We start from the raw sequence: 27,282 nt of genomic DNA on the forward strand, positions 1-27,282 counted from the left end.
TTCAATATCAATATAATGAAAATAATCGTGGACAAGGTAAAACTCAAACCTCTCAGGAATCATAAATAAATCAATGAATCAATAAAACAGTCTTTGTTTTGTCATTTATTGAGTTTTTTAAATGTCATCATTTTCTTCTTTTTTCATGTATCTAATACCGAACACTTTTCGGGCTCCATGTTTTGCAGCAAACGTAACGTTTCGCACAGTAAAGAGCAAAATGTCACATACAATAAAAAATAAAAAGAATAAAAATATGGCACCAAACTTAGTAAAAGAATCTGGATATTTGTCGGTGATTCAGCTCGACTGTGACGCTCGATGTTTTAATACTGGCTCAAAGAAACTAAAATAAAGATCAAAGCCCAGAACCTCGCCCTGAGACCTCCACAGGAATGCTGGGAAACGTAGTCCTTTTCTCCTCCTTAAAAACACTAGGATTTATATTTATAGCTCTATCACAGTAACATTGCGCTTATTCCCCACCTAGTGGTCAAAAATGGCAATAACATTTTAAAACTTAGAAGTAAGCGTAACATAAATATTCCACCTGCAGTAGAAGAAATAATCATGACAGCATCTATTCGTCTGCTTCTAGGACAAATCTGTAGGAGTCACGTGACAAAGTAATGGTCAGTATTACTCAAACACGGTCTCAGAAGAAGTTAGTGCTTCTATGTACAATGATATAAGTACGTGTTTGACAGTGAACAATCTTCAGGATACCTGCTGCCACATTTACACAGGTATCTGACATTTATATGCATTTATATAAATAGGTAGTGTGCATGTTATTCATACAAATGCGTCTGTACAGGCTCCATGCACCGAGTTGTACTAATCTGTTTAAGCACATGTACATTTTATCATTTTATCTACAGATGCAGAGAAACTTGGGGGGGGGGGGGCGAGTGAAGCTGTCAGTGCTGCGCACACACACGATCCATACACACACACACACACACATCCATACTCGCACACATTCACACTTTCTGGCAGCATCTCCTGAAGGGAACACTCCCACATTTTGGAGATTCTGGTTTTTGCAGTGAGAGGAGATGATGTCATCGTCTCATCAAGTTCAATTACTGCAGCTCAAAAAAAGAAGAAATACTAAAAACATAAAAACTTTTACAACAGCTTCAAAATTATTTTGTATTCTTTTAGAACAATTTATAACAAAGTGTAATGTTTAAACTGTAAAATATTAAACCTCAATGACATGTCTTTGTGATAAGGTTTTATAACTATATATATATCAAAAAACGTATATATTGATAACGGAGACGGTCATCGAAAATGTGATGCTTGTTTATTTGAGGTTTTACGGTACAGGAGCACTGAAGAGTTACAAATAACCGTTACCGTAAGACCTGAAGCAAACGAGGCTGGTTCTTCTTCTTGTGAGGATGTGACGGTTTTGAAGATGTTTTAAAGACTTGGAAGTTTCCTGCTTCCAGTGTTTCTGCAAAAAATAATTATACTAATAACTGATTTATAAAAATCTTCACTTAAGAAGATGGTGAAGTCAGCTCTCGAGCTCATGACCCAAAATGTGGGAGGTTCCTTTAAGGAGGTCAAAGGGCAGTGGTCGAGTTTCCTAACAAAAAGATGGCAGTGTGTTTTGTAACATCTCGTCTGAGCGTATGGAACACGGAGAAACCAGGTTTACAATCGACTGGTATTTACATAGTTACAGTGGTTTTTAAATCACCAGCAGACAAAGTGGAACTCCACAAAATAACGGATTAAAAAAAACATGTGACCTGAACATCCACCTGCTTCAACTGGGAGCAGCTGACGGACTGGGACCTCGGGGACGTCTCCTCCAACATCTCACTGCAGAGTCACTTCTGTGCAACAGCTTCACTGTGTGAACTCCTTTTCTTCTTGGATTTGGCCACTTTTTTTGGACTGTTTTGTTTCATCGCCATTACTATGGGGGGGGGGGGGTTAATACTAGTTTCTGTTTTGATAAAAGCTTCCTCTCTCTCTTCTCCACTTTAAGAAATGAGATCTGAAAATGTAGACTTTAAAAATCGTTCTCTCTTCTCTTGACTTGCTGCTGCTCCTCGTGACCATGTGACTCGAGAGGTTTCATGAGTAGGAGAGGTGGGAGCCGTTAGAAATGTGGGAGGTGACGGATGTGCTCCGGCTGAGCCCACCGTCGCTCCCCCCACCACTCCCTGGCCCCCCCGAGGCCGTCCTCCTCAGAGGCTGGGGGCTGTTTCTCAGGGCCATCAGATTGGGGCCCCTGACGCTCAGGCCCCCGCCTGCGTAGCATCCTTGTGACGAGGAGGAGGATGAGGAGGAGGGGGGAGAGGAGGAGGAGAGGGAGATGGGGGGAGGAGGCGGCGGTGGTGGAAGAAGCGCCAGGGACTGGGAGGAGGCGTGGGTGGAGAGGTGGTGGTGGTGGTGTCCCTGGGGGTGATGGGAGTAGTGCCCCCCTCCTCCTCCCACCCACTCCCTGGGACGTTCACGCTCCCGGGGGTCGCGCTCATGGCTGTCGCGGTAGAGCTGTGGCGTGCTCTGGTGGTGCTGGTAGTGCTGGGGGAGGTAGTGCTGCTGCTGCATCTGCTGCTGCTGCTGCTGCATCTGCTGCTGCTGGTGGTGGTGGTGGTGGTGGTGGTGATGGTGGGAGGACGAGTGGCCCCTGCTGCCCTTGTTCATCTCGCTGTCCCTGCCGATGCCGTGGGAGGAGGTGATGGACTCGGCACGGCTGAATCCTCCTCCTCCTCCTCCTCCACCTCCTCCACCTCCTCCACCTCCTCCTCCTCCTCCTCCACCTCCACCTCCTCCGTGGTTCTGACTGCGCCAGGATGGAGTGGCCACTGAGTTCTGCACGCTGTGGCTCCAGTGGCTGCCCGAGCGCGGGACGGGCCGCGAGGGCCAGCCGCTGGAGCCCGACGAGGGGCTGGGGGTGGGGTAGCCCTGGTTGAAGGCCTCGGCGGGGATGCCGGTCAGCGCCATGTTGCTGAAGCCGAGCCGCATGCTCTCCGAGTCGAAGGCCTCGATCTCATGCGCCTGGCGCTCGAGCAAGGTCCGGATTCTCTCCGACCGCTCGTTCTGCAGCGACAGCATCTCCTCCTCGATCTGACACACGGGACATTTTGGAACTTCAGATTTTCTCCAGAAGCGAACAAATGATCAAACACATTGAAACTAAACTTTATCGTCATCCTTCACTTTCGTCTTTCAAGGATTCAATTTTCGCTTGATACTTTTTTCAAACTCACTCGGACTCAACTTAACAGTTTTTAATCAAATTAACATTTTCACTGGGGCTCTTAAAATAATTAAAATAATTAAATATCTTCCACAATTTTTTTTAACTCAGATATTTAAAATTCAGTCTGAGGAGACGATGCGTTTCTTTTCTGTCTGAAATGTCTGGAACTTGTTTGAATCGACACAGAACCTGGAACCAGGATGTTGTGTGTTCATGTCCTCGTCACCGAGCTCCTGCAGTGGACACTTCAGTGTGGACGCTGAGTTCCAGCAGCCGCCTGTGAGACCCTGAGACGTGAGTGGTGTCTGGTGGAGTTACCCTTTGCTCCAGCAGCGCTCGGCGGATGGACACCCTCTGCTCCAGGTCCTTCACCTCCCGCTCGTGCTGCGTGTCCGTGTGGATCTTGATCTTGCTCTGGTAGGCGTTGAGCAGCTCCAGCTCCTGCTGCAGCTGCATCCGCAGCACCTGGTACTCCGCCATCTGGGTCTCGTCCAGTCGCAGCTGTGGGGACACGGGGACAAGTCTCGGTATCAGTAGAGCACGAAGACAAAGCCTCTCTGCACAGAATCTCTAGAAGCATTTTCTTTATTTCCTCTTCAAGACTTTGATGTAGAAGAAAGTAATAATAATTCCCTGGAGTCTGTGACTCAGCAGTGCTCCTGGCTGAGGGAAGCAAAGTGTGGCTGTGACTGATCTGAAAGGTTCAGGTGTAGAAGGTGCTCGGTTTCCTTGCCTTACTCACAGCCTGTGTGGACAGCATGTCGTTGATGGAGTGGTCGTACTGCTCGGCCAGGATGGCCAGCTTACGCGTCTGCTCCTCTTTGAGGCGTTTGAGGACGGCCTTGTGGTCGGACTTGGGAGTGCTCTCCAGCAGGTGGTTCCTCAGAGCTTTGTACTGACGGGTCTGGATCTTACACGTCTCCTGGAACTGACGCTTGATCTGCATCTCTTTGGTCTGGAACCAGGAGGTCAAACACACAAGGTCATTTGTCTTATCTGGATTTTGTGCTAAAACTAAAATTTGTGACAGTTATTGATTTGATGAGAATTTAGCTGCAGGTAAAATCCATTTCCAGATTTCCGGATGTGTAGAAATCATTTGAAAATTTAAATAACATCAGAAAACTGAATCTTATTCTTTCCAGCTCCGTCACTTCGGACCTTGAGGCTCTTGGGCTGCTGCCGGACTTCCACGGTGTGTTTCTGGCGAAGTTCTTGCTCACGCCGGTTGTTGTACTCCATCTGGTTGGTCAGCTCGGTCTGGTGCTGCGTTCGGATCAGTTCGGCCCGAGTTCGCTGCACGGAGCTCAGCTGCCTGAACTCCAGCTCCTGGGTGGACTCGTGGTGTCGCAGCAACATGGCGCACTCCAGGTCTTTCTGCGTCTGCTTCTTGTTCAGGTCCTGGACGACGAAGACAATTGGAAATAAACTAACAAATTAAACATTTGGCAGTTTAAAGCCTGGTTCTAATAAACACGTTGTGATTAAAAACTGCTTCTGTTTCTACAGATATAGAATATATATATTGAATAATTGTTTGTATACAATTTATTTCTTTAAGAACACCCGACTAATTTAGAACACCCGACTAATTTAGAACACCCGACTAATTTAGCTCATAAGATTCATAAGATATAAAATCATAGCTCTGCGGTGTTTAAAGGCTGAGACACTTTCCAATCGGTGGGAATTCATTCCAAAAATATAATTTAATTGACAAAATGAAAAGAACCAGCTTAACATCGCCAGTTCATTCCCACTGGGATGTTGTGGAACTAAACCCGCTGCACTGAGTCACAGTGGAAACTGAGGTGAACCAGGTTGGACCGAGCAGCTCCCACCTCTCGGAGCAGGTCCTGCTCCAGGTTGTGTCGAGCCAGCAGCATCTTCCTCTTGTACTGACGACACTGCAGCTCGTAGTACTGCCGCTGCCTCCGGAGCAGACTGGCCTCCTCCTCCGCCTGCATCTGCTGCAAACACTCCTTCTGCCGGATCAGCCACTCCTGCTTCTCGCGCTTCGGCGTCGACTGGTTCTCGCTCAGCTCCTGTTTAACGCAGAAAACCAAACTTGGAGAAATCGACTCCATCTTCACTTGTTCCTCCTCCAGACGACAACACAGTGTCGTTTGACAACTAGGAACACGAGTCATGTGACTGTTTACGTACACTGGTCGGTGTAAACAGGAAGTAGAGTGACAACGAGGTGGAACTGTTACTGACAGTAAGTGTTAGTCAGAGTTTTGATCTACTCTGATGTCGTACTCTCTGGAAAGGAGGTTTGAAGTAGTGACACTAACGCAGACTGGTTGTGTGTTCGTGCCCCAGTCATGAGAACCCATGGACACGTGGGAGCTCGTACCTCTTTCAGCTGATCCTTGCGTTGGCGATACTGGCGTTTTTGTGACTCCAGTAAACTGGTCAGTTCTTTCTTCTGCTGACCCTGTATGTGCTGCTGGAACTTCTTCTCCTCGGCCAGAGCTGCTTTCGTCTGCACGAGGACACAGGGCAGAGTCAGGGCTCGTTTCTATAGTGCACATGCTGAGAAGGTACCATCTGTCGACTGACTAAATAAATATCAATGTCATGTAACACAGATTGTAGATCCTTTTGTGTCTACACAGCTTAACGGGGCCAGACCAAGTGCAGAGGGACTTTACGATCCCTTCAGGCTAACTACATTCTGAAGACTGTCTCCATCACCTCTTTCTCCAGGATGGCCTGGTGCTTCTTGGACAGCTTGTCAGCCTCGGTGGAGAAGCTGTTCCTCTGGTTCTCCAGCTCCTTGTCCAGCTTCAGCTGGTGCTCATCCATCTCCGCCTTCAGCTTGTTTTCCAGCCCCATCAGCTGCTTCTGGTGCTGCCGCCTCATTCGTTTGTATCCGGACATCTGTTCTCGCAGAGCGGAGCCCTGCTCGTGCTCCTGGATCTGACGGGTCACCTGGGGGACAAGAAACATCCACGCTGATATTGGAGGATACAAGTTTCTATAAATTGGCCTCCAGGAGGCCTTTGAAAGCTGATGGGAGATCTGCTGTAATACACAAAACAACGACGAGAGCCTCAAGGCGTCTGTACCGTCTGCCCAGGTGACACCGAGCTGGAGGCTGAGAGGAGGAAAGTAAACTCACCAAGGAGGCAGTTCTGATGGTGGCAAAGTGGTCCCGGTTACGATAGTAGGCTCGACGGCGTCCAGCCGAGGGAACCTGGGGTTGGTCCATCTCAGGTTGGTAAGGGTCGTCATAGATGTTATCCTGACCCTGAGGAGGAGGAGCAGGAGGAGGAAGAGGAGGAGGAGGAGGAGGAAGAGGAGGAAGAGATGGTCAGACGGTTTAAATCCTGGACAACACATGAACCAAAGACTTGAAGCCAAGTGAAGCCGAGGTCGCTGTGTACCGTGGGCCGGTGAATGATGGAGCTGTTGGACGTGACGGTGTGTTCGCCCTCCTGCATCATGGCCATCTCATTGCTGCTGTCGTCAGAGGCGTCGGCCAGGCTGTTGACAGAGCTGCTCTGAGAACTGGCTGAGATGGACATACTGGGAACTGACTGGGAGCTCTCCATACTGTTGACGGTGCCTGTCCGCAACAGGTACTGCTCCACCTCCTGAAAGGCAAACAAACCTGATTAAGCATCATAAAGGTTCATTCTTCTCACACTTCTGATACATCAGCGAGTTCATTTCATCTTCTAGAAGCTGTGGAAACACGGATCACACTGAGCCGGAGAAACCTTTTAAAGTTCCTGGACATTATTTCTTGGTCTATTAAAAGTCCACGCCCGTTTGGTGGGAAAACAGCAACAGACTGAAGCTCACCTCCTCCTCATCCCCCCCCTCGGACACCGGGCCGTTCTGCTGGGTCTCCTGGAAGAGGATCTTCTTCATCTTGCGGTACTGCAGGTTGTCCAGCTCCCGCACCGCATCCTTGGTTCGTGCGATCAGGTCCATGATCACGGTCAGAGGACGCTCGCGGCACAAGAACCGATGCTAGAGAAGAAAGAATGGAGAGAAACAAGATAAACATCAGCTCGGCCGGGCTGCAGAGCGCTGATCTGATGAGACTGGGTTCTGGCTGCTCTCACATTGAGCAGCACGTCCGAGGTAGGCCGGTCCTGGGGAATCTTCTGTAGGCAGGAGTCGACAAAGTTGCGGAAGGAATCGGACCTGCAGGAAGAGACGAGATTCTATCATCACTGAGTAGAGTGACTCCCAGAGACGCTTGAGAAATGAGAGCAGCCACGGACGCTAACAATTCAAGTGCTTCCGGTTCAGAGGAAAGATATTCGAAAAAGTTACGTTATAGTTTGAACCCGTCATCAGAGACATAGCACATATTCTAATCAAGGTGTTTCCATATTTTCTGGCTCAGGGGCTGAAACAAGTGGAAATATCCAAACGGTCCAGAGGTTGTTAATATCAGCGTGAAGCTCTGCAGCTGCTGTAGAAACGGACCCACTCACCAGTGGTTGGACTGGAGGATGGGGCTCTCGTTCTGAGCGATGTGATATAAGGCACTCATAGCATTCATATTGAAGAGCGGGGGCTTCCTCTCCGCTGTGGAAGAAAAGAGCACAGAGTCAAACTTCTGTCCCGTGTCTTCAGGGCTGGATCCCTGGAGAAGCCTCAGGACGTACCCAGCTCTATGGCGGTGATGCCCAGCGACCAGACGTCCACCTTGCCGTCATACTGACCCTCGTCCATGGCCAAGATCACCTCCGGAGCCATCCTGGAACCAACACACGGATCAGTGACGGAGGAAAGGGTGTGGCATAGTATCAGCTGGCAACACAAAAGTCTTCAAACATGGTGCAGACAATTCCTGTGTTCTTTACTTTTGAATTTACTGAATGTGTTAGGAAGACGGCAGGTTGGAGTTGCTCACCAGTACGGAGTCCCCACGAAGGAGTTGGCCGGAGCCACGATGGAGGCAGAGCCGAAGTCGCCCAGTTTGACCAGACCCGGCTCCGTCAGCAGGATGTTGCCTGCTTTCACGTCCCTGCCAGAGAAGCTCAGTGTTAGGACTCGGTCATTATCACATCTCCACCGAGGACACACCAGAGGAAAGGATTTTACCTGTGAATCATATTGTGAGAGTGAAGATATGCTAATCCCTGCAGTGCACCGTGGGTAATAGCAGCTATTTCCATTTCTTGAAGCGGCTTTTTGTGAACTGCAAAGAAGAAAAAGAGTTATAGACGACAATAAGATGACAAAAAAAACTATAAAGACAAAAAGGTGTTTATCACAGGATCCAGGGTCGATTCATTTGGATTCATGCTTCAGTTAAAAATCAGATGAAAATGAACGTTGCATAAATTTATCTTCAAACTGAAATTCCCCCAACAATCACCACAAGAATGACGCTGTTCACAAATGCATTACGGGATAAAATGTTAAAACACTTCCTGATTGTTAAACTGTGAACGAAGTCAACATGCACAAACCAGTCGAGCAGGAAAAATAACCGGCAGCACTTCAGATGTAACCATCCACACAGTCGTGTACAGACCGATGTCAGCAGCTGGGACCAGTGAACTGTTCACTGCACGGCCACAGAGCCAGAGATAATGAATCCCCCACAAACTCAACCTGAGCTCAGTCCACACAGACTAACTACACAAACAGCCGCTTCATCAGCTAACCTAAAATAACCTCCGTCATATATACGAACACGTTAACTGAGTAAAGACACAACAACGGTCGACAGTGGATCCTTGGAATGTGTAGAACTGACCTTCGAGCAGGTCCGAGGCCGAGCCGAGGCAGTACTCCATCACCAGCTGAGGAAGAGACAGTTCAACATGTGAGATCCACGTGTGATGCACCTGAACACTGGGGCTGCACGGTACCAGGACCACGTGCCCTGATGCTGCTGAATGTTGTGATTAATAAAACAGATGCTAAAGTACACGGTGCTAAAGTCGTCCTGCTTTGGGTTCGCTGCCAACAGACCAGGTTCAGTAAGAGGTCTTTGTAAAAACAATCCAACAACATGGTTTTATGAAAACCTTCCGCCTGGCTAGGGGACTATGAGCAGCTTCACTCCCATTGTGTGTGTGTGTGTGTTGTGTGTGTGTGTGTGTGTGTGTGTGTGTGTGTGTGTGTGTGTGCGCGCAGTGTATAACACAATGCTCACCCATGCTGTGTGCTCCTTCAGGTAACATCCCAGATACTCGATGGTGTTCGGGTGGCGAAGCTTCTGCAGGAACTTCACCTCTTTAATGATGTCCTGCCATTTCTGCACAAACACACAACACTGCGTTAGTTTCCACTTAACACTTTTTTCCAGAAGCAGAAAATGTTTTAAACCAGATCAGACTGTTTGTGTACTGAGAGGTAGAGTGAAGTGAGTTCTGTCTTTGGTTCGTCACCTCGTTTGTCTGCTTGCCGCTGTACGACATCTTCTTGATGGCCACCACCTCATTGTTGCGCACATCTCGGGCCTGTGGAGAAACAGATTTTAATCAAGAGCACTCGAGAAACCAAGTTACTGAGAGAAAGGAGCTCACGCAGGTAATCAAGGATCTGACTGAGATCCAACATGCGGATCACAGTCAGATGGATCCTCTGAGTCCTCCACTGCTGCCTGAGCACATTTAAACCTTAAAGGACCCATCGTATGCCCATTTCACCACAGTTGATATGGTTCATTGGGGTCTTAATGAAATGTCTGTAACATACTTTTATCAAAATACCACAAGGATCATTTAAAACAGCTCCTTTTTACCCTGCCCGCCTTAGATTGACCTGTTTAGAGTGCCCCGCCCCCCTTCCTCCTTCACGAGATACAAGCGCCCAGATTTTCAGCTTTCCATTTCCTCTGTAGAAATATGGCTACTGGAGACGAAAACAATCTGGCAACCATATTGTTTTGAACCAGAGTCAGGTGGGCCGAGGCCTGGCAGCGAGAGCCCCAGTGCAGCCCCGCAGTGGGAGCAGTGGGAGCAGCAGGATCCTTCCACACTGTTGAGTCAACGTTTAGAGGTGTCCCGGGGTCCCATAGATGTCTGAGAGCTAATGCTAGCTTGCAGCGGCTTCCATCAAGATCTACGCGAGGGCAGCTTACTGGGAGCATTGGAGACTTCCTGCGGTGAAGCAGCGAGTTAAAACGCGGCAAAAGCGACGGGGGGAGGCGGTGACACAGTGCTAACCGGGCTGTCCAAGGCGTTGATGTTAGATGATCCCAGACGCTATGTCATCGCATCAGCAGATACGTCGCGGCCTCGGACGTCCCGGCTTCGCACCGTGTCATCGCCGCTTCACCCTAAAGCTCAGTGTTGGCAGCGTCAGCCCAGGCTCCACCGGCCCGGCTCCGTTTCCCTCTCCGCTAGCCGGGCCGTCTCTCCCCAGAGCGGGTGAGACAGAGAGGAACCACAACAAATCTCTGGAGTTGTTTTTTTCCTGAGTATTTGGGACGGTAGAGTTAAAAATAACATGTAGAAGCACTACTACGCTCGGGGACTTGTGCTTCACTGGGATGTATTCTGGGTGGTTTTACTGTTTGTATTGCTGTGACTGGTTCTGCTGCCAAAGAGGAAACAAATCACCACAAGTGAAAACAGGTTCCGTCTCAACAACCGAAAGAAAAATCTGCTGCTCACAAAATCTCTCAACTGCCACAGGCCACGAACCGAAAAGACAGAAGTTTGAAATCATGTCTGAGACAAAGAGATTCTCTGTTGACTCACGTCACATGACCACGTATGTACACTGGTGATGTAAACAGGAAGTAGATCGGCTGCTCTTCAGTTGGTTGCTGGCACAAATCAGTGTCTTCGGACACATGTGTAAACTCAGACTAGTGGGTGTCCTAAGGTTCAAAGCTGTGAACCCCCGGAGACACCCGGAGACACCCGGAGACACCCGGCAGCGGGTTTGAGCCTGATCCCAAATGAGGACCCGTCAGACAGACACACGGAGTCTCACTGTAAATGTGAAGCGCTAAACAATGAGAACATAAAGGCTTTTAATAGAAAGTATTAATAAAAGGAACAATCAGATGAGTGAAGCACTCAGGGGACATAAGGACACTTGTCCCCTTTCACACACAGACTGTGTCCTCCGATCCTCAGACGCTCCAGAAGAAACAGATTTGATTTATTTTGGTTCTATATTCTTTTACAAAAACAAGTGGAGTGAGATGATTCACTTTCCACCAGCGTAGGCTTCATCCACACGCGTTTTTATTTAAAACCAAAATGATGACGAATGATGATGATGCACTTTTTCTGTAAAGCTGAGTAATACTTTCAAATGAATCAACCGACACACAAAAGGCTTAAAGTCGCACTTTGGGAGCCAAGAGAATAAAGACATTCTACCGTAAAATTGAAAACTGGAATTCAAGTCATTTCTGCATTGTGTATTCTATTAAATAATAGATTTAATTTCAGTAAGCAAACTAACTGCAGCCTGTGAAAGGCTCATAGTTGCTCATATTGTAAAAGCAGGTCCACTTAACAGCACACAGCTGTCATCACATCTGGTGAAGCAGCTTCACATGAGCTTTAAACTGTCAGGCTGTCCTACATCTTCAGAAACCTTTCTGAAACATCTATAACGACTGGTCCTCTGTGTGGAGGGCAACCATAGCCAGCGCAGAAGTTTGCTTGAAAAAATGTTTTAGAAATAAGTGGTAACTGCAGCTGCTACTGGTTTCCAGTCGACTGAACAACGGCCTCCAGGGAACGAAACCCTTCCTGCTATCCACGTGAAACTGACATGAAGACAAAGCTAGGCCGAAGAGAGAAGAGGGAAAACGCTGAAATTAGACACAAAGAAATTCTTTCAGGATTCATGTCACACTCACAAAATACACAGCTCCAAAGCTGCCGTGGCCGATCTCACGGAGGTCAGCGAACAGAATCTCCGGATCATCTTTGCAGAAGAGGTCCGCCACCTCGGGGTCTTTCAGATTGCCCGCCCGTATACTTGCGGGCATGGCCAGGGCCTGGAACACTGGAGGGGGGGGGGGAGGGGGGGGGGGGGGGGGGGGGGGGGGGGGGGGGGGGGAGGGGGGGGGGGATTAGCATTTATGAGCAGACACATTCAGGATCAACACAAGACGACAACAATCGTCTTTTTTATTTAAATTTAGAACGTGGGCTGGAGGCGTGTTCGGTCTAAGAAGGATGTGATGCGTCAGTTCTCTTCAGTCGAGCAGAAGAAAACATCTTAATGTGTTAAACACGCTGGAACATGGAATTCTTATGCTGCTGTTCATTGACCCATTTGGAAAACCCCCTCACATGCATCAGGAGAGATTCCATCAAACTATAAATCTTTGGTCCACGTCTTTAAAATCCTGTAAAGATTTCAGGACCTTGATGACTGGCTGCTCTGGTTGAATCAGTTCTGAGACATTGTGGATTCTAGAGGTGACACAACAGCCACTATCTCCTCAGTTGATCAATGTGGGACAGTCGGCAGCCAACGAGTCACGACACGTTACAGGATGTTTACCTGACAGACCAGAGAGCAGCGATGAGGAGGAGTGAGGTGAAGAGCACCGAGCAGAAGGGAAACAAAATGGCAGCTGGTTCTCAGAAAGCACTCTTTAGCATGAATGGATCTCAATTATTAACTGTTGGAGCTGGAACATGTGACAACAAACAGAATAAATGATGAGTAAAGGAAACAGCTTCCAAAATAAGAGCAGGCAGCTAGACACAGCTTTCTACTTTCTATTAACCGTTCAGAAATGAACTGTGTAAACACAAATTGTCCTGCTGTTTGTTCACATGGACTCACTCTGACACGTTACAGGTTTTTACCAGGAGGCTGCAGGAGAAGATCCCACAGATGCTTGATCGGTTAAAGATCTACCATAAGCACTTTATTCAGATAAGGGTTATTATTATTTGACCCACAGTTCAATCCTGAAAATATTTAACTTAGTTTAATTCTTCTGTCACAAATTAAATTAACATTTGAGAAACCTGCAATAGAAAATATGATATATTGCTTGAAAATGTCCTAAAATGATCCATACATTTTGAAAATGTCTAAATGTTGGTCGAATAAACGCTGCAGCTCTTAAGTAAAACACACAACAGTGAGAAGAAAGGATAAACACATTAAACGATGACACTTGTGTTGGCTCGTGTCTGGAGACAATAGCCGTGGGAAACTACACAACAGAAACACAACCTTCACCATGAAGGTTCCAAATCGAATATCAGGATAAATAAAACCCATGAAGATCCAAAGATGAGCACTTTGAGCTTCAAATCATCCGACTAACCCAGCCCTCTGACTGAGACGCGCTTACTGGAGAATGAAACATCTTTCATGAGGTGGTGGACGTAGACGCTCGATCGAGTGTCAGCTGAAGACCTGAGGAGAGACGGAAACCCAACCACGCCTCTGAGAGGGTGAAGGAAACTCAGCCTCGGGGTCCATCTTCAGAGCAGCACTGAGACTCTTGATTATTTTAAAGCTCCAGTAAGTCTGAGTGACAGATTCTCACCCTCCAACCAAACACTCTTCAAAACACAGTGAACCAATTCCCATTATCTATAATGTGACCTGATGGTGATCAGTCACCGGCAGACGAGTGGTCGCCTGCAGCTGGAGGCAGCCGAGGTCGAGCGTTCTCACGTGAGGAAGAAGCGTGTTTGAGTCACAGCACGCGCTCGCCATGCCACTGGGTGGTTATCGGTTCAGATCTGGCACGGGGCCATTTCATATCCTCCATCAATTTACACGATGAGCTTCACAATCACGTAGGTATGGAAATAAATGTGACCTTTGAATGGAGGTCCACATGTAAACCACAACACTGAGGAAATCAATGACAAAGTGTTAAAAATAACCCGTCAGCTCTGTTCACTGACCTGAGAACAGTCTTGTTGCGTCGATCTTTTTCCAACAGTGTTGTTCTGACAGGTTTTATCAAACCACGCTTGGACACAAGTTTCCTCAACTTCCAAAGTGGAGAAATACTAACTCACACCAGTTCAATCAAGATCCATTTAAAGACGAAGCAAGCAGTGAAACACAGAGTGGAAAAGGGAAACTGAGGTTGTGTGTTATGACATCTGATGATCACATGTCTGATCTCGACTCCAGAAACGTTTAGAAGAAGCTCCTTGTTGTGAAGTCGCACTATAGCTGCAGGGTTCACTACAACTTCAGCAGTTCTTGGTGTAAAAATGTCTAAAGAGCTGAATCAACAGGATCAATGAGTTCCCCGGGTTTCATATGGAAGCATCAACTCTGAAACATCAAACCAGCTCATCATAACTGCTCACAGCCGCTGGGACAAACAGCGTTTCTGTGATGAGAAGTTGAACCTCCACATGACGTCTACAGATCCAACTGGCTTTCAGTGATTCAGGAGGAAACATCAGATCACCGGTTTGTTTGGGCCCTGCAGCAGAACGAGTGGCCTCGCTCCAGCCTGACACTTGAAGACCTCGTGGACTCTTCTGCTGCTGGACACAGACGTGGTCCTGTGACATCATCGTGTCTCTCAGCCGAGGACAAAGAGACAATCTGGTTCATCGTCATGTGAGTAAAACAATCATACGTGAACTAGATCTGCAGCTCATAAACACAGAACGAGACTCCAGCTTCTTGAATGAACAGTTCTGTGGTTCTGTCGCTTTACCCGGGAGGAGCTCTAACACGTCCCCGTCTCCGGGATGAGACGATCTGCAGATTCATGGTTACAGACAATAAGCTCCACGTACAGACGCGTGTTCACAGACAACAGGTCTGTTGCTGCATTATGCATCGGTCTGCTCGCTGTGCGGACGATCCGCGTTAGAACCATGTGATTCATGTGCAGCGGAACCAGCACGTCACAGACGACCCGGGACACAGGCTCTGGAGACCGGGTCAGCTGCTGGAGGCCTCGCACGACACACCGCGGACCACCGGGAGGCCACGGACCCAGCGTTAAAACCTCTGGAGCGGCTAACTGGGTTAGCTAGCTCCTGCAGCTAGCCGGGCAGCTAAGCTAATGTAGCGCTACTCACCGCGGCTTATTGTGGTTCCTCTCTGGACCGAAAAACAACTGTTAGCAGCCGAGCTAGCGAGCCTCCAGCCGCATAGCCCGGTTTACTCTCCGCGGAAGATCAACACGACGCCCGGGCCATTCCCGCCGAACTCCCCCTGAATGCAGCGCCCACTGTGGAGAAGGCTCACGGCGTCCGAGCCGGGAACCGAGCCGTAGACTCGCCGGTCACCGCTTCAACGTTCCTGGGTCACTAGCCTTAGCTAATTGGCTAGCTTAGCGGTGATAGCTCGAGGCTAGCGGTGGGGCTAGCGCTGGAGCGGGGTGTGGCTGCTGTTTGTCCGCGGGGCTTCTCCTCGGCTCATGCTGTCCCGCTGCACCGACACGTGTTCAACCTCTCCCCGGGATCTGAGTGACGATCTGCGGCTCCCCCTGACAAGGCTGCCGCGGCTCCTCGCTCTGGTTTTGTTCTTGCTAAATACAAGATGGCTCAGACTGTGGGGCGGGACTAACTGCCCGACCGGAAACTGGCGGTTCTGTATCCGGTGCGGGTCCAGCTTCAAAAATAAAAGATTATAAATAAGTTGACCCAGATAAATGTGATGATGAGGAACAAAGACTCAAACTCTTTATTGAACCGAGACGTAAAACACGCGTTCAAACACTATCACTGAATTCATATGGTTTTTTCCTTTCAGTGACTGGTTTTATTAAATCATAAAGTTTGCATTCATGTTTAAACTCTTTACAATTACACTATTTAGATAATTCCCCCTATTGTTAAATGTCTACTATTAAACAGTGACAATACACTTTTACATTTCTAAATATCACGGGTTACAGTCCAAACAGGAAGTAATGCAATAAAAGACTAAATAGAAACATCAACTGTCTTTGAGCAACAAAACACTGGACAGAGATCAGCTACATATTCATAAATCGACAGATACTGAGAGTCCAGATATTTTAAGGCCCTGAATAAATATGCACTTTTGAGGAAGACTGAAGGCTGACCCCCCCCCCCCCCCCCCATTGTTCGCTATTGTTGTATTTAACTTGTTGTTTGTAAAGTGCACCAACCACACCAAGGCAATTTCCTGTATGTTCAAATATACATGGCAATAAAAAGAATTCTGATTCTGATTCTGATGATTTTGGTTCTTAAATCAATGTCAGGAGAGAAACTTTAGATTGAAATCCTCAGTTATTTAGTGGTGATAAAGAAATGTTTGTGACCTTGACCTTTGACCTGTGCACACCAAAAACACAGTTAAACCTCATTTGGGCCAAATTCACAGAAAGTCCCTCAAAATAATCTTTATATGTGAAAATCTGATACGTGAACTGTCAGCGACTTTGACCTTTGACCTGCCAGTAGCAGCATCAGTCAGGTTGTTGCTGGGCACCATGAAATGTGAGCGTAGTTCAGAACTTTGATCTGTTCAGTCCACTTTGTTCACAACAGTGAACAAAACTCTGTAATCAGGTTTAGTGAACAGAACTACTTGGTCAGGATTAGGGGATCATGAATTCACAATCAACTCCAAATGTTAAGAAACAAGAACCTTTATTAATAGATAGATAGATGGATACTTATTAATCCCTCTGGAAATTCAGAAAATATTAGAATATATAATATTTCCAGTCCATAATACATGACTTCATCTGTTCATATAAATCATATAAATTGGTGTATTGTTCCATATAGTTATGACGTACTTCATGTAAGCTTTGTTCAAACGGTAAATCACAGGAGGTCTGAAGGTGTTAAAAGTTACAGTAATGAATAAAAAAGTAAAGTAGAAAGAGATCAAAGTAAAGATGCTTCTTCAAAATCACAGGTTCAACTTTAAAACTTCACCTTCAGTGCAAATTTTTAAATATTTAAGCATAAACACAGAAAATTCCAACATACAGAAAAAAGACATCAATGTTTTTCAGGTTAAAGAATCAACGGCTGATCAAAGACTGTTAATGGATGATAGCGTCTTGTACTAATATGATCATTACTAAAGACATAGTTATAAGGTTAAAGTTATAAATAAGTCCACAGTGATTATGTGACTTATGATCAGTTCAAATTGTATTATAACCAATTACCATTTAACTAAATCATCAAATAGAAAAAAAACGTAATAAATGTATGAATTTGAAAAGACTTTTCTATTGGTCTTTAATATTTGATAAACCTTGATCAGATGGATGTTTTTACGGTTATTTGACACAATTCATTAATGTTCCTGACAAACATCTGGCATCATCACACATCCTACGAGAGCACGAACAGAGGGAGGAGAACAGGAAGGATGCACAGCAGCAGGGGAAGTGAGTGGGCGATGGAGGGAGAGGAGGCGCTCACTGCGTTGCCGATGAAGGTGACGAAGCCGGGCTGGTTGCTGGAGATTTGGCTTTTGATCCAGGCCTCGTACTCAGACACACGGGCGTAGACCCCAGGGAAGTTGGGCTGAGCACAGCCTATTCCAAAACTCACCACTCCACCCAGGACCCACTTGGAGGCGTTCTTACTCACCAAGGGGCCGCCTGAATCCCCCTGCACAGGTCACATGAGATAGTTAGAGGTTCAGTGTGTAGAATCTAGTGACATCTAGTGGTGAAGTGCCATGTTGCAGCCCAATATTCCTCAGGTTGAGTTTGTCCGGTCTGGGCTACCGTACAAAACATCTTCCATGTGTAAATATATGGCATTTAAATATAAAGGGCCCATTCAAAGAACACAACAATTAATAAAAACATATTTCACCTAAATCTTACAGACTGAATATTGAAATACCAAACGTGTCCCTGTCCCCTGCTGGTGTGTGGGAGTCTCACCTGGCAGGAGTCCTTCCCCCCCTCAGTCAGACCTGCACAGATCATGTTGCTGGTGAGTGTAGGGTAGGCCTGACGACACGAGTTCTGGGACACGACGGGAACACTCACCTCCTGCAGCCTCCCAGGGGAAGGAAGGGAAACTGACAGAGAGCAAGGATGTTAGGTTTTAAAGAAGTGATGGATTTAAACCTTCAAAAGATAGAGTCACCTCTCACATTGTCTCAATGTTGGACCCCATAAGAACAAGCCCCCCCCCCCCCCTTTCACTCATCAGTGCCTCACATGTTTGTCAAAAGCAGGGATGTGATTCTGAAGTTTCCAAACCAGACCTCAGTGCTGCAACTGGAAATTCTCTGGGAGTGGAAGTGGGACCCCACAGGATTGTCTCCCACTTCCACTCCCACTGAATGTGCTTGACTTCGAGAGTCACCACATGATAAGAATAATCATAGTAATAATAATAATTATCATCATCATCATAATCACTATAATCATAACACTTACCATCACTCCTAATAGTTCCCCAGCCGGTGACCCAGCAGGCGGTCCCGGTTTGGAAATCACTGCCATTTGCTGCCAGACACACGGGTCGGATGTAGTTGGTGAAGTTCACGGTCGAGGACAGTTTCAACAGAGTGATGTCGTTGTCACTGGTGACATCATTATACCCTGGATGCTTGACGACCTGTGACACTCCCCGGGACTGCTCGTTTAAGTTCAGGCCCTGCTGACTGTCCCGTCCGAGGTAAACCACCAAGCCAGACGTGCTGGTGCTGGGGAGAACAACATGTGAGAGTCAGTAACAAGTCTCATTTGACATCAGCAGGAGTTTGGTTGAGTCAACACATTATTCAACCTAGAACTTTCTTCAAAGGAGACACATGAAGCCTTTCAGTGAATGTGAGGTTCTGTGGTGAAGGGAGTTTCTCTCCTGCACAGGAAACACTGCAGCTCCTGAAGCAACCCGTGGGCCGTGCACATCTGCATCATGAACATGTGGCTCCTCGCTCTCAGAGCCGGGGACACGTTCAGGATCAAAGAGTTAGGATTGTTTTTCTTTCCTCAGCTTCCGGCTCGTTGACACGTTGCTCTGGTTTGGTGGGTGTGTCAGAGGTGTCGTCCAATCAGCAGCGGCGTGTATATAAAATTCGCCTTATTAAAAAGACGGTCACACAGTGGATCTACAGATTCTTCAGCTGCTGTTTCACATCAACTGAAGATGTGACAAGAACTGTTTATATCTTATAATGAATTTATTAAAATACCATAAGATCGTACACTGTAACATCAAGTGTGTTCTATTAAACACGTATTTGATCTCATGACGTCTCATTCGATTTCTTTCTCAAGAAAAGAGTTCGATGCCCCATCGTTAATGTTGAAATAATAATTTTCTGAGTCTGAACTCGGCCCCAATTAAGATTCATACACGTGTTGGAAGCATTGACCAATCAGAGCAGGGCTTCATCAGGAGGAGGGTCTTAAAGAGACAGGAGCTCAAACCAAGTGTTGAGACAGAGGCTGAAAAGAGGAGCTGCAGCGATGGACAGTCTGAGGGAGTTGATCATGGAGCATAAAAACATTGTACAGTCATAATGTCTCCTTTACACTCACATCCTGTTGGGAAGGGGCGGGTGCTGTGAACCTGTTTGTGTGGTTCGGTGCTCACCTGGCGAAGCAGTGAGCAGCAGTGAGGATCCACTGGTTGTTGATGAGGGAGCCTCCACAGAAATGCCTGCTAGAACGATGGAGACTGACCTGCCAGGGCCACGAGCCTGCAGGGGCGTCATCTCCCCCCACGATCTTTGTGTTGAGCGGTGCGGTGCCACAAACTGGAAGGAGACGGTCAAAGGTCAAAGAGTCAGCGCTGTGTGTGTGTGTGTGTGTTTACTGTCTCTGTCAGTGTGAGTGTCTCACTCCTTGGTGTGTGAATTCAGAAAAAAACGATGATCCATTGTGTGAAGAGGAAACTCACCGTCTAGTTGTGCGTTGTTTCCTGTTGGAGACACAATAAAGAAATACTTTGTGAATTATTCATATTGAAACTGACTTGTCCTTTGAGGCACAGTGGCTTTGGAATGTATTCAGACTCTGTGGTATAAAGGAACAACACAGACCAGGGCACAGAGTGAACCAGCAGGTTGTTCACGTATGTTGCTGGGTGAGTTGAGAGCAGGTGAAACTATCTCAGTGGCGACTTGTGAGTCACAGGATTTACATAATGAGAAATGAAGAGTTTCCTGGAGAGACGTCATCGAGTCTTCAGCTGATAACACAAAGCCTCATTAATATGTACTAACTATGACAGTGTAAAGTAGTATTCAAATATTAATAATAAAGTATAAATAAACTTCTATTTAAACAAATACAAAATTAACGTTCAGTGTTTAATATTATAAAAAAGTTTATCATTATTTATCATTATTATTATTAGTATAGATAAGGATCCCCTTTCGATTCATAACTGATGATTAACAAGGGACTGTTTCAGACTTTAGTCATTTATTTATTTACCGTTTTTAACAAAGTCAAACTCGTCTGATCTTTTTCGAATGAGGGTGAAACTGGATCCTCTGGTGATGTAATCACTGAGCGTTCAGGAGCCAGTATCAGAAACCACTTCCTGTGTGAACGATCGACAGCGGGAGGCCAAACCGGGTCCAGTGGATTTTTAACCCTGAATACTTGAATGTGATGTCATGGCTAAAAACAGGAGATAGATAGATAGATAGATAGATAGATAGATAGATAGATAGATAGATAGATTACTTTATAGGAGCTGCACCGACGGTATTTTGCAAGTCATGTCGGGGCTTCTTGTTTGTCATGTGATACTGTTTAAGCTGAACATTAAATTGAATCATTCGATTTCAACACATCAGGTTGAAATGAATGATGATATGATGCATTTTGCTCCTAGTCTCTTTTAATGGAGCTTAAACCATCGAGCCTTTGAGGGTTTTCAGGTTGTGCGAGGGAACAGATCCTGTTTGTGTGTAACCAGGTTCTGTGCTCATTGTTCTTCTGCTTGTTACTGTGTTGATGAGAACCTCTGACTACAGCTTTCTGTTGCTCAGTTTCAACACATCAACGCTCAGACAACGACCAGATCAGACCAGATCAGATCCCTGAGAGCTGCTTCCTTCACTGTCTCTCTGTGCAGATGATTTCAGAGTCTAGTTGAATTTAAAGTCCCTGCGTGAACGTCTGTTAACGTCTGTCCGGGCTGAAGGCCGAGGGGTCGTGGCCCCGGCTGTTGGGGCCCCGGCTGTCCCTCTGCAACACTTTACCTCAGGTCATCTCTCAAAAATTACTTTAACCAAACAGCTTTTACATACGTCTGTTTTATTCGTTTCTTTTACTATTACTGATGGAGGGTGATTTTACAATAAAATATCCTAATTTCCTCTGTTTCACATCAGTGGATAGGAAGTCGTGTATTTTATATAAAAGCTGAATTGAAGTAAATTTGTCTGATGTGAATTCTTAAACCAGTTGTAAAGAAAATGAAGTGAACATATTCTATTCAGATTATTTTTACTTCGAACAAGTCAGATAATGAACAGTGATCCTCAACTGACAGAATATGTGACAGCACCCACCTGAGACCAGGAAGACGAGCAGCAGCACAGAACAAATCAACATCTTGCCCTCCATGGAGTCAGTCTTCACACTGTGTGACAGAGCAGCAAGGTGCGCGGGACCAGGAGGGTGTGACTCCTCCCGCCAGGTGAGATGGACTTCACTCATTCTCCTCCCACAAAAACAACACCTCACATACCTCAGACAACCTGCCCTCATACGTCTGTTCTTTACGTACATGACCACAAACGTCTGTTCTTTACATACATGACCACATTACATTACTTTACATTCACTGAGCTGACGCTTTTATCCAAAGTGACTCACAATAAGTGCATCAACCATGAGAGAACAAACCAGAGCAACAAGAATCAAGAAAGTACTATTTCTTCAAGAAAGCCAAACTACAACGTTCAAAACGTAGGTGACATGTAAGTGATACTAAATTGTTAGTTTAAACTTTTATTCAAGGTGTAGTCTGAAGAGGTGTGTTTTTAGTTTGCGGGTGAAGATGTGTGAACTTTCTGTTCTGTCCATGTGGAGCTGGTTCCACCGTGTGGAGCCAGGACAGGAAACAGTGGTGAAGTTGTTGAGTGACAGCTGTCCCTCACAGTGAGGGAGCAGCTGATTGGAAGAAGCAGAGCCCAGTGAACGAGCTGTGAGGTTTGACCATGTCCTGGATGTGGACTGGACCTGATCCGTTCACCTGAGTGAACTCAGGTTAAAGACCAGTGGAGCAGCTGGTTTCTGGAGGAGCTGCAGAGTCTGATGGCAGCAGCAGGTAGACCTGCCAGGAGGGAGGGGCAGTGGTCTAGGCGTGAGATGACCGGAGCCTGGACCAGGGCCTGGACCAGGGCCTGGACCAGAACCTGCACCGTCTTCTGAGTGAGACGGGGACGTGTCCTCCGGATGTTGTGCAACATGAATCTAAAGGAATGTGTTGTTGCAGTGATGTTGGCAGTGAGGGAAAGTCGACTGTCGAGTGTCACACCCAGTTTCCTATCAGTGTGAGTGTGTGTGTGTGTGTGGGGGGGGGGGGGGGGGGGGGGGGTGAACCCCGGAGTCTTCTACGGTAGTATTCAGGTCGTGGGTGGGAGAGTCGTTCCCTGAGAAGAAAAGTAGTTCAGACAGAGCTGCGTGCTTCTACCTGTGATTCAGGGGAAGAGAGAGAATTAGTTGAGTGACATCAGCGTAACTGTGGCAGGAAAAGCCATGTGAGTGAATGAAAGGAAATTGTTCATTCATTTCTTATCTATTTATCTTTATGTTCCTGTAACTCAGCTGTCTTCTCGGAGGTCAACAGTAGCTTCACCTGTTCCAACCTCACCCAGTGACCAGCCGTGATGACACCGGCTGCTTTACCATGTGCTCTCACAAGCATCTTAACCTTTGACCTCTTTATTCATCAAGCCGCAGGTGTGGTGTGATTCACTGTTTGAACAAAGCTCCTGTAGGAAGTGAACCAAAGAGGAAAAATCACTGGGTCCTTGTGTCAACTTGTGATACATATATATGTAATGTGTGTGTGTTATATTAGTAGATGAGTTACTACATGAAATCAACTCCCTTTTCACTGTGGTATCATTATAATCAAGTAAGAATGAATCAATAGAATAAGGAATACAATCGTAGTGTAAGAAATTAGTAAGTATTTGATTTATTACAAGTCTGTGGCTTCAACACCTCTCACAGTAATGAGAGGTGATGAAGTAACTAAGTAAATGTACTTCATTACCACTCATCCATTCTGTGAGAGGAGCGATTGTCCCCACGTTCCCTGAACGCAGCACTCGCTCTGTTTAATGTGGTGTTTTGTGATTGGTCCTCAAACAGGAAGTGAGCGGGCAGCTGGTGCTCGGTCATTATTGGAGATCTCCTCGGCTCGTGCGTGTTGTTGTGATCGATTTCTGAATGGAAATCGATCGATCGATCAGTCGGGTCGCGTGCGTGCTGCTGAGCGTGTGCGTGGCACTGACGTCCCAGGAGCGGCCAGATGACGCGGGAGGCTGGTGAGTTCACGGACATCTGGGGGGTGAGCCGGTGGTCCCGGTTAACTGGTGATCACGTTTATCATAACGGAACTTTGAAAATTTGAAGTCTGATCCAATAGACTGAGAAGATCAGCAGGTCACCTGATCACCTCCTGAACCTGCTGCTGTGACGTCAGGACAGACTTCACTCGCACTGTGACCCAGATGTGAATCCTGATGCTCATTCTCACCTGAGGTATCAGCAGAGACCTCAGGTGAAGTTAGCTTCAGGTTGCACATCAGGATCACGTGACCTCACCTCGTGACCATCAATAATTCCCTGTTTTTATTGAACTCATCATTCATCTTCAGAGGTTTTTTATTTCAGCCATAATATTTTTACAATCCACGGTAGACTCACCAAAAAGCCACAAGTCAACAGTGTTTTAAGAAAAGTGAGTTTAATTTGCGATGTTCAGAAGGACTACACTACCCACAATCCTCAGGTATAATAATGAGGTGTCTGATTGGTGGAGCTCGATTGGATGGTTCAGCATTACAACAACAGTTTACTAAACTACACACGATGTGAAACACTATATACAAACATGCACGATACAAACTACAACACATTACGACACTATGTTAACAAGGTGTCGGCCACGTTTGCAGAGTGTGTTCACGAGGCTGAGTCATCAGGTCAGAACCAGTCATGAAGGAACGACTCGTTTCTCCTCCACTTTGTCTCTGACGTGTGAATCTGTGTCATATAGAGCCCTGATGACTGTGATTGACAGGTGGCTGGACTCAGACCTCCGGCTCCAGGATGAAGGTCCCTGTAGCATCGACGTGTGGGACGGCTCCTCGCTCTCCTATCAACAGTTCATTGAGAGGTTCGTTTCTCAGTCCTCATCTTCTGACCTGAGATCTGTTTCTGTGACCTGGAGGTTCTCTACTGATGCGGTTCTTCTTCTGTGGTTTGTAGATACGCCTTCAGTCGCCCGGTCGTCCTCCGAGCGCTGACTGACAACACGGTACACATGGAATCATCCAAACATTCAGAAGTGTTTTCTGTTCAGAGTCATGAGCTCCATCGAGGGTTAAACAGCTGAACAGCTGGGAAGTATGCAGTACAAATACTTCATCACTGTACTTCAGTAGATTTGTACTTTGTACAGACTCTTAACTTTTGCTTAGATACATTTGAGGGGATTTATCTTCTATTTAAATGTTGCATCATAAAAGCAAAACTTTTTGCTTTATACTTTGAGTACATTTCAGAGTCTGTACTTATATACTTTTACTGCAGTTAGGAGGTTGAATCAGTACTTAAACACCAGCCTCTGAGTTTCTACTGTACATATGACTCCTCTGGACGTGTCCATGTTTTGTCTCAGAAATTCAAGCTGCTCTGCTCCAAGTCGACTTTACTCCGAGAGTACGGCTCCCGGAAAGTGCGGCTCAGTACAGCGAACACGTATTCTTACAGGAAAGGTACGAACGTCGGAACACTCGCTCGCTCACGCGTGATAACCTGACGCTAACGAACACGTGATCAATGTGTTTCAGTGGACGTCACGTTCCAGGAGTATGTGGACAAGTTCCTGAGGCCTCAGTCCACCCACGCTCTCGGCAGCGGTGAGTTCCCCTCGATCTCAGGAAACCTCGCTTCCTTCTGAAAGACGGATTTTTACTTGTAGTTGTGTATTTGTACTTTGTTGGATTGATGCTCACAGTCATTGGTCATCTTCATGTTCAGCTATAGATCAACTGTGTTCAGTCTATGATCTGATGTTTTTACAGGAGTTGGCAAAGTTGTCATTAAGAATCTGTTTCTCTCTTCTACAGACACCATGTACTTCTTTGGAGACAACAACTTCACGGAGTGGCAGAGTCTGTTCGAGCACTACGCGGCTCCACCGTACGTGCTGCCGCGCACCAGCGGAGCGTACAGCTTCGGCATCGCAGGTTCGATCCCTCTGAGAACGAGGCTGGAACACAAATCACTGGAGCTTCTTGGTAGCTGCAGGATACAAGAGATTTTATAAGTGTCTTCAACACAGTGCAAAGTTTATTCATATCGATAAAAGAGGACGTCACATGTCAGAAAGATTCTTCAGTCCCTGATTTACGATGTGAAACCAGAAGTAACCAGATCACATGAAGCTGGTTCATCCTGACCGAGCTTGTCTTTGTGCTCAGGCCCCGGAACCGGAGTTCCTTTTCACTGGCACGGCCCCGGTTACGCTGAGGTCATCTTCGGAAGAAAGGTAACAAATATATGTGGTAAAAGAAGCTCCTCCCCCCAAAGGAAACACTGCTGCCCATTGGCCGCTTTCAGTTTCAGTGCATGAAGAAGCAGGTGTTCCTAATAAAGTGACTTTAAATCTGATGGATTCTTTTTTTAAATCTCACAGCGTTGGTTCCTCTACCCGCCCGATAAGGAGCCTCACTTCCACCCCAACCACACCACCCTGTCCTGGGTGAGGGACACCTACCCCCACCTGCCCCAGCACGAGGCTCCACTGGAGTGCACCATCAGGCCGGGAGAGGTACTGCACTCTGCCTGAGACACCAAGTGCAGTTTTCTAAAAGACGTTACCCATTGGTTTTAAGGAACTGAGATAGGAGTTTGATCTGAGATCATCACGTAGACAATCACCACCTTGTGGTTGAACGACTCCAGCCCCACCCCCCCACCCCGAGGAGGAGGTGGAGTTAAACAAAGTGTTTGAGGGGCGGGTTCAGGTTTTTGTGGTCAGTAATGTTCTGTGTGTTTCCCGTCAGGTGCTGTATTTCCCTGACCGCTGGTGGCACGCCACTCTGAACCTGGACACCAGCGTCTTCATCTCCACGTTCCTCGGCTGACAGCTCTTCACATCTTCACTGTTTGTTTCCTTCAGGATAAGAAACAGATTCAACAACGCGAGGACGGATCTGATGAACTGTGTTTCTTCTGGTTTTATTTTGGTCTGGACGATGAAGACGTTTCATTTCAGGGACTAAGACGAACAACAGAAACATTCCAGCCACGTTTCCTCACGATGAAGATTATAATAATAATAATAACGTGTATTTCATGACCAAAGCAACAGAAACAGATTGTGTCTCCTTTAAAAAACACACATCACTCAACAAGTTCAAAACAAAACAAACACTTCGACACAGTAAGTTTTTTGTACAACTCAGCGTCAGTGTAAAAAAAATAAAACAGGGTTTTACAGAGTTTTACAGTTTTGCCTGTTTCTGTCGCTGATGAGATAAAAGATCCTGAACTAAAGAACAGTTTGTCCCATCACATTAAATCACTGGTAACTGAGCTTCTACAGCCCAGAGACTGCTCAGCCTCGGTCTCACGCTGTTACAGCTTCTTTCTCCAACACCACGACAGCTGCAGTTAGAGTCTGATTCCTTTCTGTGATGAATATGATTGTCATCAGCGCGTTGTTGATTCTCAGCTGTTGAAATGTTCCCGTTCATATCCACTGAAGCTCAGACGTTAAATTCAGTTTGGCCGGTCTGCAGGTCTTTTCCTGACCTGTCAAAATAAACCTCACTTCCTCCTCGTTGTTCAGTGGTCCTCCACCCATCCATTTGCCAAAATAAAAGCATTGATTACTTCCTTCACGCCCAGGTTGGGGATCAGCTGATCTTGTGTCAGTGGATTTCGTATCACCGGGTCAAAGGAAGAGAGCCCTCGATTTAAATATGTT

At 46.6% G+C, this 27,282-nt stretch overlaps 3 protein-coding genes across 4 annotated transcripts; 1 reads left to right on the forward strand and 2 right to left on the reverse strand.

Annotated features, from left to right (window-relative positions):
• Positions 1 to 92: 92 nt before the first annotated feature.
• Positions 93 to 15,679, reverse strand: taok2a (TAO kinase 2a). The gene is made up of 20 exons (XM_062408318.1): positions 15,208 to 15,679; positions 12,036 to 12,176; positions 9,598 to 9,669; positions 9,363 to 9,464; positions 8,961 to 9,006; positions 8,300 to 8,396; positions 8,109 to 8,222; positions 7,861 to 7,952; positions 7,687 to 7,780; positions 7,309 to 7,390; positions 7,043 to 7,213; positions 6,622 to 6,831; positions 6,357 to 6,485; positions 5,930 to 6,166; positions 5,589 to 5,717; positions 5,071 to 5,274; positions 4,391 to 4,630; positions 3,972 to 4,184; positions 3,548 to 3,730; positions 93 to 3,093 (listed from the first exon to the last, which is right to left on the reverse strand). Exons 2-20 carry the CDS (start codon positions 12,165 to 12,167, stop codon positions 2,098 to 2,100), a joined length of 3,543 nt encoding a protein of 1,180 aa, XP_062264302.1. The 5' UTR covers positions 12,168 to 12,176; positions 15,208 to 15,679; the 3' UTR covers positions 93 to 2,097.
• A 1,056-nt stretch (positions 15,680 to 16,735) lies between these two features.
• LOC133971092 (trypsin-like) lies at positions 16,736 to 21,722 on the reverse strand. Its single transcript, XM_062408309.1, has 6 exons — positions 21,620 to 21,722; positions 19,993 to 20,013; positions 19,687 to 19,849; positions 18,522 to 18,790; positions 18,018 to 18,157; positions 16,736 to 17,736 (listed from the first exon to the last, which is right to left on the reverse strand). Exons 1-6 carry the CDS (start codon positions 21,672 to 21,674, stop codon positions 17,455 to 17,457), a joined length of 930 nt encoding a protein of 309 aa, XP_062264293.1. The 5' UTR covers positions 21,675 to 21,722; the 3' UTR covers positions 16,736 to 17,454.
• A 1,697-nt stretch (positions 21,723 to 23,419) lies between these two features.
• jmjd8 (jumonji domain containing 8) lies at positions 23,420 to 26,797 on the forward strand. Of its 2 annotated transcripts, none has more exons than XM_062408310.1 (9): positions 23,420 to 23,608; positions 24,367 to 24,462; positions 24,555 to 24,603; positions 24,967 to 25,063; positions 25,139 to 25,207; positions 25,418 to 25,588; positions 25,772 to 25,839; positions 25,987 to 26,121; positions 26,357 to 26,797. In XM_062408310.1, the coding sequence occupies exons 1-9, from the start codon at positions 23,511 to 23,513 to the stop codon at positions 26,435 to 26,437; spliced, it is 864 nt and encodes a 287-aa protein (XP_062264294.1). In that variant the 5' UTR covers positions 23,420 to 23,510; the 3' UTR covers positions 26,438 to 26,797. The 2 variants fall into 2 exon arrangements, with proteins under 2 accessions (XP_062264294.1, XP_062264296.1); XM_062408312.1 differs by having other exon boundaries at positions 25,418 to 25,537.
• The last annotated feature ends 485 nt before the right edge of the window (positions 26,798 to 27,282 follow it).

The sequence above is a fragment of the Platichthys flesus genome, chromosome 16, assembly GCF_949316205.1.
Source record: "Platichthys flesus chromosome 16, fPlaFle2.1, whole genome shotgun sequence".
Lineage (NCBI taxonomy): Eukaryota > Metazoa > Chordata > Actinopteri > Pleuronectiformes > Pleuronectidae > Platichthys > Platichthys flesus.